Source organism: Hordeum vulgare, chromosome 6H (genome assembly GCF_904849725.1).
Source record: "Hordeum vulgare subsp. vulgare chromosome 6H, MorexV3_pseudomolecules_assembly, whole genome shotgun sequence".
NCBI lineage: Eukaryota > Viridiplantae > Streptophyta > Magnoliopsida > Poales > Poaceae > Hordeum > Hordeum vulgare.
Window position 1 is genome coordinate 165,152,284 of NC_058523.1, and position 10,728 is coordinate 165,163,011.

The following is a 10,728-nucleotide window of genomic DNA, read 5'->3' on the forward strand; positions in this document are numbered from 1 at the left end:
CGTTCTCTTGCTCCGATCATATCTCTTATTCAGCACTCCCTCTGTAAAGAAATATCTACAAGAGCGTTTAGATCATCAGTACCTTTTCACGCACAGGAAATAAAGAAGGCTCCCTCAAAAATAAAAAATAAAGGTAAGATTTTTTTTACTATAAGAGCAACTCCAACGAACCGACACAAACGGACGACGCTTTTCTTTGTTTTTTGTCTGTTTGGGTCGATCGCCCGCCCGGCGTCCGTCCTGTTTTAGATTTGGATCGATAGTGCGTCCAATTCGCCGATCCATTTCATGTCCGCAGACAATTTTTAAAAAGACCCGCGGCCATAGATCATGCCAGCGGCCATGTCTCATGGAGGCACCATGCCAGCGTCGGTATACAATGACGACTTCAAAAAATATCACCAGACAGTTCATGCTGGCACACTCACCAGCGGCCGGAACACATGCCAGCACACAAAAAGGGGTGGGACTTGATTTCGACCACGCCATCGCGGCCTCGTGGTCATGCCAGCGCACCTGCCGGCATACAAAAAAAGATGGCGCTCGCTGCCATAGATCACTCGTTGTCGAACTTGAGCATATCGACATGCATCTTCTCGAACCACGGCCTCTTCCTTGGCGACACGGTGTTGAGATCCACCTTCATGATCTCCACCCGAGTCATCATGCTCGCGAGAGCCACTTCTTTCGCCTTGGTCTTGACGTTGGCGGCCTCGATCTCTAGCATCTTGGCTTGTTTCTCCGCCTCGATCTCAAGCATCTTAGCTTGCTTTTCCGTGTCCATCTCAAGCCTCCTCCTTTGGATCTCCATGAAGGCGTTCATTTGCAATTCTTTGTAACGCCGTCACTCCTCCTCCCTTGAGTCCTTATTGCTCATCATGCCCTCCACGCTTGTGATCAAGGCGTTTGACGCCGCATCCCGCTTGTCCTCCTTCTTGGAGTTGGTCTTCCCCCACGACCGTGCCTTCTCGCCGTCCCGAACCTCCTTCACGGCTTGCTTCCCCCCACGCGACTTGAGGGCGGCATATTGCGCCTTGAACTTCTCCTCGTCTTTGATGACCCTAAAACAATGGGAGAGGTTGAAACGTTTGCATTGTGTTGGACCTTGAATGCCTCCAAAGCTTGAAATGCCTACAAATGTATTTCATGCAAGCATATTGGCAAATGGTATGCAAATGAACACGTAAACATAAACTTGATGACACAAAACAGGGTGGCTTGCTAGCATACCATGTCTTGCATGCCGATGCCGCTCACGGGTCTGGCCTTGACACTCTCAAGAGTGGCACAAAACTTGTTGCACTCTTGTTGGATCACCCTCCATCGCTTCGAAATGGACACCCACCCGTGCGTGCTTACTATTTGGTACGGCGAAAACTTCTTCCGCTCATGGAACTCACGGTGGACACGATTTCAAAAAGTTGAATGCTTTTGTTCGGCGCCCGTCTTGGGATCTTGCCCAATATATCTCCAACACTAGCAAAGAACCTTGTCCTCGGTCACCGTGTATGTCTTGGTCTGCTTGCTCTTGCGCTTCGGCTTCGCCCAGGCGGCTTGGTTGGCGAGCTCGTCCTCGAACAAAGGCTCCCCTTCGATGTCGCACTCGTCCTCTTCCTCTTGCCCATAGTCCTCCAGAAACTCGTGGTCGAGTGGGAAGCCGTCCAGGTCCACGCCGACCTGATCACGCATGAAGGCCGCCTGATCTTGATCAAAGGTGGACAGCGTGAACGCCCCTCTACCGTCCTGGCTTTGTGTCTCGTCGGGATCGTAGCCAGCGGCCGGCGTATCATCCTCGAAGATCAAGTTCTCCATGTAGTCCTCGTCGCCGGCGGCCGGCATTCCATCGAACATGTTGCATGCATACGGCAGCACGCCGGCTCGCATCTGGCGCGGGCGTTTCCTCGCGCCTCCGAATGACGAGCCACCGGCCACCGGTGTGACATTGAGGTCGATGGACGCGGGCGCGGGCGTGGAAGGCGCCACCACGCTCACCTCCAGTGAGCACTCCCCGGAGAGGCGGGAGGCCTGCAGGAAGACATGGAAGCCGGGCATCGGGTGCAAGCCGACGCGCGGGGCGAGTCGGGCAGCACCATCCAAGGGAACGCGGATGAGCCGGTGCTGGCCGCGACCACGGCGGCGTTGACGAGGCCGTGCTGGCTAGGGTTTAACCCTAGCATATAGAGCGCCTCCCTCGTTTGCGTCGCGATGCGGGAGTTGGTGACCTCCTGCTGCACGGCGGCGTCGACGGTGGCCGCTGCGATGGCTTCATCCCTTGCGTCCGCCGTGTGCCTGCGACCCTTCCTCTTGGTCGACTCTCTTACACGCTGCTCGGGCTTCAGCTTCTTCATCGGCTTGGGCGCGGAGGCGGTCTTGCGAGGGGGGCGAGGCTTGCCTTTGCCGGAGGGGGGCGGTCGTCATGCCCGACGAGGCGAGGGAGGCGGCGGCGTCGAGGTCGTCATCCATGGCGGTAGCGCGCGGACGCGGGGGGAGGGGATTGAGGAAAATTGTAGATGATGCCACAGACCAACAGACCCGGGGGCGCGCGTACATCTCATGTCCGCACCGAAGCAAATCCGGCTCAAAAATTGATCGGGAATGGATCGACAGACGGACGCCAAACGGACGCGCGTCCCTTTGAATCGACGCGTTGGATCGATTTTTGTATCCGTATCAATCCAAACAGACGCCAACGAATGAAATGGATCACCGTTGGAGTTGTTCTAAATAAAGACAAGATTAGTAGCAGAAGGGGCGAAACGATCGAGTAAACATAAACCAAGGAGTAGCCATGCGAGGCCGTTGTTCCCGGCCCGGGTGCGACGGCATGCAGAACAGCACCGCTGTCCCCAATTTCTGGCCGGGCCCTCATCGTATCCTCGTTTGGACGTAAGTGGGAGAATGATTCCTGAACATGCGTTTGCATGCATGCATTCCAGAGCAAGAGATGTGAGAGTGCAAGTTGGCCATAAGAAATTGAGGGCGTGCGTATGGTTTGTACGTGCGTGCCTCCGTAGGATCCATTCGAGGCGCCACATATTCGGCGCTCCTGCTCCCGATGGCATTTCGATCGCAGGTGAAAAGATTCTCCGCTCCTCTAATTCCTAACCGAACCGCATCGGTGCGCGATCACTCCCTATTCTATGTGATCGTGTGTTAATTTGTTAACATGGTCAATTGGTACTAACATGATTAATTAATTAGACGCAAATTGACCATGCATCATTTGCACACGAGCAGGAGGGGGAGAGAGAGAGAGTCCCTCATCATCACCTCACTACCTTCTCTCCATATGGCTTGTAGCCTGTAGGAATGCATGCGTGCTGCTACCATCTAAGCATGTGTACATTAGCTGAATGATCGTGTAGTCCAATCTATATCTAGGGTTTTGCAAGGCCGGTAGTTTAGCCCTAGGCTAGCAAGCCAGTGCTACATGACTCCTCCTGCAACCCCCTTTAAAAGCCAGCTGCTGCTTTACTTTACCTCACCGGCCCACCACTCTTACTACTGCTTCAATCCTTCCATCATGATATGAAGCTGCAATCGAGCAGATCTATCGTCCCTCGATCTGTCTCGCGCGTGGCTAGCAACGAGATCCCCGGCTGTTTATCCTTCTTGCGAGAGCCATGTCTTCACGATCTTATAAGAGAGAGCTTGATTTGGGAGATGAGATAAGGGGGCTGCGCGCATGGTGGATGGAGAGAGCGATATTGGGGAGGTTCAATCCGATGAATGGGATTTACGCACCCGATCGTAAACCTAACATATCTGATTGAGCCGCGCCAATATCACTTCCTTCAACCACATAAATATACACACACATACAGTGCTAACTCTGGAATTCTACACGCAAGGTGCGATCAATAGCGTTTGTCATTAATTCCTTCTTAATTATAGCTCACTGTTCTTCGACCCCCACTGGATTGTTGTAACCCACAGCTACGGATAGACTGTTCTTCCGGACGTGTTGTGTCTCAGGTAAAGTATAATTTCTTCTTACTTATTGGCCCCTGCATGCAAAAAATGATCGCATGTTTCCGAGTTTCCACTCATGCCGACGCACATGATATGTGAATATTTTTTGGACTCTGCAATTTGTATTGTCTTAATTAGATACTTGGATAGAAGAATATGTCTTAATATGACACAAAGGGTTAAAATGGGCTTTCGTCCGCACTTGGCTTGAAGGTACCACCATTCGATTAACTACTTTCCTTCATTCCTGAATATAAGTTTTTGCCCCAAAATTCTTGTCTTACATATGTCTAGAAATGAATGTATTTAAATACTAAAACGTGATTAGATACATTCATATGTAGACAAATTTAAGACAAAAAATTTGAAACGGAGGGAGTACTACTTACTAGCTAATTTTGGAGTCCTGCAATAGAGGCAAACATATTTTAATGATTCAATATCATTTACGAGTGTCTCAACAGAGACGTCGCAAGTGCCTTTTCATATGGCATGTCCCACATCGACACGTCGTTCGGTATAGGATCGTTTCGCAAAATGTAAAGATGATGAAAAGGGAACAAGAGATTTTAGGAGGATCCCACATAAATGATATTTTTCCTAAAATTAAGGTGATCCTCGCTTGAGGTATTTAACTGCACTACGCATGCTATAGTCAAAATCGTAAAAAAGATACTCTTCATAGTTAACAGGATGCTTCCATCCAACGCTATATGATAATTTTTATAAATTAATGGATGTTATATTTAAGGAAATGAGTAGGTAAGAAACGAAAATGTCGATTTGGTTCAGATTATTTCAGTCACTATACATATATATTGGTACTTGTTTTGTGCGGCATCAGTTGATATTATCAAAAAATATACAGAAAACTAAACACGTGACGAGGAAAATACCGGAGAAGGAGATGAGGCAAACCTACGAACATCCTTTTCAATAAGGAAATCGTTGAAAATCAACCGGCTGATCACTGCGTTTCGTAAGTCACCTCTCACACGCGCACACGTTCGGTGGGCCACCGAGCCGCTTACCTCTCTCCCTTCCTTATCTTTTCCTTTCCTTATCTTTTTCCGGTAACAGCACTGGCCGCTCGTTCTTCTCCTCCTTTTTCTTCTTCGCGCAACACATCACAACCATGGCAGTGCCGTCCCCCATCGTCGTAGACCGGTGCACTACCACCATTGCTCGTGTTGCTGCAACGCTTGCCCCTACACGCAACGCTCTACATCATCGCTACTGCAAATCACCGTCTCCTCGCGTTGCTGCACCACCGCAGCTCCTGCGAAGCAGCTTGCGTCGTCGTCGCCGTGCTCTGCATCGAAGATTCCACCATGGCGGTTGCATGCTGCATCCCAACATACGTCTTCATCGACGACGTTGCAATGGAATGCGCCGAGAGCTGCGATGGAGCGTCGCCGAGGTCGATGGAGCTCCGTCGCGGCTTCATTGGAGCTTAGCCGGAGGTGCAATGTAACGCCATCGGAGTTGCAATGGAGCTTCACCGACGACATGATGGAGCGTCACCGGCGGCTCTGGGAAGGAGGTGTACGGGAGGAACTTTTGGTGTTGCATTGGAGCGCTCGCCGTCGGCTCCATTGCAGCTTCGCCGGAGCGCTCGTCGGTGACTAGACGTAGTGTTTTGGTGTTATTATGGAGCTCGCGTCATGGCGGCTCTCCGATGTTGTGGTGGATGTTCGCATGCGACTTGCGTTGATAGGAGATCGAAGCAGATGGGCTGGTTGGATGCACGCGAGAAAAAAGTGTCAGCATGCCTTAAACTATCTAAGGGCTGGGAAGAATTGATCACACGGCTGGCGACCCGACTGATTTCGCTAGGAAATCAGTCGGATGATTTGTAGTAGTCGCCTTTTAATAAAGTAGAGAAACAGTGATGATGCATCCACACGAAAGAAAACTGATACAGTTCTTGTGATTATCCTGATGCTGATGCTGATATTGTGTTGATTGTATATATATGAGATAAGTAAATATATGTATGAATGCACATGATCAATTATTTTTTGTTATTGATTTTATTTCTTTTTAGGATGATTATTATTGCTTGTTAACACATTCTGGATTTTGTTGCTTGTTTATGTTTGAAGAAACAAGATGAAACTTTTAGGATCTGATAATTCAAGCGGGAAAGGCAGATGGAACTAAAAAAACATTGTATTATTAGGCGAATCAAATACATGCTGCGCCATGCCCATGGAAGCTAGGCCAACGAACAATTGGAGCGCCTACATGACACTTAGACCATGTGCAATTCAAGGTGCTTAGAAGGATCTTATACAAACAAACCTGTTTTTACTTAAGCGCCATGATTATTGGTAGAATATATATGATGGATTATTAGGTACAGGTGCTATAGAAATAAGGAATGATGGTTAAGAAAAAAATTGTTCATTTTTCCAAACATCGCTCTAAATACACATTGTATTGTACATGGTCTCATAGCGAGCACTATTCTAGCATCACTTCAAGCGTTCGAACGTATGATGGCACTTGGCGGAGCCCATTAACATGCACGGATTTTTTTTTCCACAAAAAAAGAACATGCACGGTTTTTTGTGGTTGAAAATATCAGAAATCCTTTTATTTCACTAATTTCAAATAACCGGTTTAATATTGAATTTCATTTATGTGTTGCAAGAACATAAATATAACGTTTTAATAATATAGGAAGCAATGTTCATGCATATAAAAAAATGTTCATTACAAAATTTTCTGATGCGTGAAACAAATACACATATCTTGGCAAAAATGTATGTATATTTAAAAATAAATTATCGTATATTCCATAATTAAATTTCGAATATTTTTAGAACAACTTTTGTACACAAAAAGAAATGCTCATAATCTCAAAAGCTGTTTAAATTTTGAAAAAAACAATGCTCACGTGTTTAGAAGAAAAGGTGTTCATGTATCTCATGAAAAATAATCATCTATCTTACCAAGGTTCATGAAAAAATAACATGTTCAAATAAACAAGAAAAAGCAATGAGAAAAAAACCTAATGGTATTTGTCGGGCTCATATATGCAGTGAGCGATGTGTCTCTATTTATTTATTTTGCAAAAAGGCCGCATGCCATTTTTTATTAAATAAATCATCCCTTATGAAAAGTTTCTTACAATAATAAAGAATCGTGAGCTTTGTTGTTGCTTCTATGCCTATGGCAATCGGACTTTACAGAAGAACCTTGTTGGAATAAAGGATCTTGTAAAAGCTTTGACCATGAAGTTGTCAATGTAGACCAGAAGAAACCAATGACGGCCAATTGGATAGATCACCATCCAGAGAAGCCGACATGGAGGAGGGCTAGAAGATAATCCCACCACCGTTCAAAAAAAGAAGGGGGACACAATCTGGTTGAGCTTCGACGGGCGGTGATGAAACTAGAGACCAACAATATGCCGCTATACAATTCTCTTCGCATGATGGGATTAATGTGAACAATGCTAATTACTCCAGACTGAGTGCCCGACATAAACACCATCGTGCGGCCCATTGAGGATGCTCCGACGAACATATTGACATGGAGAAATCCAAGGAGCCATTATCCCAATGGTTGCCACTGCTCGAACTTTACCAAAGAAGTGTACCTCCAAGACCATAGCAGATATGGATTGGGACACTCAGATGTGGGTCCCGCACTTACACCCATCACCGCAACAACATTTTCGTTGACAACAAGACATATATCATTAATCTTAAAACTAGACAACTATGTCTTCCGTAGACGTTGTGTGTTCCTGTGCCTCCATATAGTTGTGTTTTTTAGGGTGTCCGCAAGAGAAACAATGAAGCTGATTGGTTTGGTGTCAACATTTGGCATTGTCAATACGTGCGAACCAACATTGGACCGAATAAAATTCCTCAAAATTGGTAATCTTCTTGTAAGATTGGTTAGAAAATTTGGTAACCAGCAAATCACCAGCCAATCTTTGGCCATTTTGTTTCAGGATAACCGTTTTTTGGGCATCTTTTTTTTTTTTTTGAGACATACTAAATTTTGGCATCTGCAAACCAATCATGCTAAATATCCAGCAATTCCCCAATCCTGGCCCACTCACGCTAATCACGGCCCAACCCAAATCCTTCCCACCAACGGCTACCGTTGCGCTATTCCCGACGCGCAGCGCGGCGCCGCAAGGAGGCGCGACCACTCCGCAACAGCCTCGCCGAGATAAGGGGAGCGGAAAACGCCCCGGCGCCACCACCACCAAACCCTGGCGCCCTCCGTCGATGCTCCGCGATGCCGTCGGCCGCCACCCGCTCGTCATCCATGGGCTCTTCCGACATTGAGTTCGCCCTCGACCTCGATGACATCGCCGCCCGCGCAGCCAAGGCGGACTGCATCGGCGCGCTCGCCTGCGGCCGCGCGAGCTTCTCCTACCACCGCCTCCCCGAGCCGCCCCTCCGCCTCACCGTCCGCAAGCTCGACGATTCCTACTTCGGTACCAAATCCCGCCCCCTTCCGTTCAATTCCCCCCGAACTGTTTGGGTGGTTCAGTTTTGCCCTAGATTGATTCCTGCCGCGGCGTGGGGGATCGCAAGTATGTGACGCTGCGTGCGTTGCTTCTGGTTAATGCAGATGTGCGAATCGCCCGGTCGGCCGCTGTGTGGGAGCTCAAGGCAGCCATACAAGGCGTGTTCGTCGCTCTGTACCACGACATGGAGAATGCTGTCACTTGGTATGCCACATATACAAGGGGTCTGTGATTTAGCAAGTTGTTTGCTTTTAATTGCGCTTGGATGCCATGTGGATAATTCAAACAATTGAAGAGAGGTTTTTTTTTTCTCTGGCATATAATGAATAGTGGGCAATTTAGAGTGGAATTTACTGTCATTGTTTGTTTGAATTAAAATTTGGTGGTGGGAACTTAACATTTAAGGTTATTGCTTTGCTTATTTTAGGCAGCACGTGTGGAGCCACTTCTGCTTATGCTTCAAGGATGAGAAAATGATGGATGATAAAGCAACGTTGCGTGCATTTGGTATAAAAGATGGTGATGAGGTCTGTGCACTTTCCTCCTCGGTGATTGGTAGGGATGTGAAGTTTAGTGTGGATTAGCTCTGCCCTGTTTCACCAGATCAGTAAGGATACAAGTCATCCTATTTATGAAACTATGGCGTGCTGATGTACCGCTCATTGTTCCGTTTACTCTGTTCATACAAAAGAGATGCCCCTATTGTTAGGCAATTTACAGTTCAGTTATTCCATTTTGGTTTGGCACTTTTGCCTATCGGACAACCTCTTATTCTCCTGGGTGAGCATAACAATTACTAAATACCCTTGATTTCGCTTCATGTGTTTGTTCTGATGGTGTCATTTGTGGTGTTCTTGTATCAAATGCTTATTGTAGATGCTCAGTAATGGTGCTAGAGCTGCTAAATTCCAGCACAGCCATGTACACTTCTCATCTTCTCATTCTTGAACTTGGAAATTTAAGTTGTTATCAAGATCGAACATCTGTTTGCTTTCATATTTAAAATTCCTGAATAAGAATTACTTTCCATTATCTAACAAGTCAGTATGATAAATGTATGCTGGCATAATGCATGTGTAGTACTATTCATTATTTGTGTTCAAGGCCATTTGTATATCCAGTTCACTGTTTCAGCTATATGCTAAAGTAAGTGTAAAATGCTATTTAATGTCACATTATGATGTGCCATTGTCTACTTTCACTGATATGCCTCTCATGTGCCATTGTCTCCTGTCATGCAGCTTCATTTCGCCCAGCATCTCTCTGTGGACTACAGTCCATGTAAGAGTTCAAGAAGTCAAAGGGCAACATCTCACAGAAGGTATGTGAGATCCTAATGCCTCTATCTCTATAGGGCCCTTTGTCCACTTGGTCTGCATCTTCCTAGAACTAATGGATTTTCTATATCTTCACAATCAATCACGTTGCAAGTAATTTCGTGTGGTAGGTCAAGGACTTCAGTGGAATATTCCAGTGTCAGACCAAGGAGTTTGATGGATGATCTGATCGAAGAAGATGAGGGCGAGAAGAAGCTTAATGCTACTAGGCATTCGACGAGTATTCTGGATGAAGATTTTTGTGTTTATGAGCACCACGAGGAGCACGTGGAGGAAGGTCGTAAGAAAGGAAGCTCTGTTCGCGGTTGGTTCTCGTACTCTAGATTGAGGGGTAACAGGAGAACACACTCAGAGAATATTGTAGAACCCTCTTGCGAAAAGGGCAGTAGACCAAAGCTGGGGAAATGGCTATCTTCCAAAATGACGAAGGCCCGGAGTAAATGAAACCAAAATGCTATCTATCGGACATCTGCTGCTTTATTGTCTAAATGGAGTCCTGAAAAGCGGCACACGACAAGCAATTCCTTGCATGACATAGGATAGAACATTAGCCTAGGTGACCTTAAAGTTCTGTGTATATATGTGTTTTTTTTGACTCATTGTTCCTTCCAAATTTGATGATCTTATTGTTTAGTGCAATCAGATATTTATCTTCTGTTTGGAACTGTTTCCGTGTATTGCATATTTTCGAAAACATTTTGTGGCCCTCTGAGCAAATTGTGCAACCAGCCGACAGAAAACAATCACCCTGCGATCATGAGCATTAAACCTGGCCAAACATTATGTAATCTTCGTTGGAATATCTTAAATCATACTCCGTCAGTCCCAAAATAAGTGTCGATGATCTAATACAAAATTTGTATTAGTTTAATACAAAATCTGCGACACTTATTTTGAGACCCGGGGGTACTGTTAAACTTCATC

The 10,728-nt window shown here is 46.3% G+C and overlaps 2 protein-coding genes across 2 annotated transcripts; one reads left to right on the forward strand and one right to left on the reverse strand.

Annotated features, from left to right (window-relative positions):
- Nucleotides 1–205: 205 nt before the first annotated feature.
- On the reverse strand, nucleotides 206–2,629 carry LOC123406283. Its single transcript, XM_045099770.1, has 2 exons — nucleotides 1,231–2,629; nucleotides 206–1,061 (listed from the first exon to the last, which is right to left on the reverse strand). The coding sequence occupies exon 1, from the start codon at nucleotides 2,050–2,052 to the stop codon at nucleotides 1,477–1,479; it is 576 nt and encodes a 191-aa protein (XP_044955705.1). The 5' UTR covers nucleotides 2,053–2,629; the 3' UTR covers nucleotides 206–1,061; nucleotides 1,231–1,476.
- Nucleotides 2,630–8,125: 5,496 nt separating this feature from the next.
- LOC123404370 lies at nucleotides 8,126–10,468 on the forward strand. The gene is made up of 5 exons (XM_045098289.1): nucleotides 8,126–8,434; nucleotides 8,572–8,671; nucleotides 8,895–8,994; nucleotides 9,709–9,788; nucleotides 9,915–10,468. Exons 1-5 carry the CDS (start codon nucleotides 8,233–8,235, stop codon nucleotides 10,246–10,248), a joined length of 816 nt encoding a protein of 271 aa, XP_044954224.1. The 5' UTR covers nucleotides 8,126–8,232; the 3' UTR covers nucleotides 10,249–10,468.
- The last annotated feature ends 260 nt before the right edge of the window (nucleotides 10,469–10,728 follow it).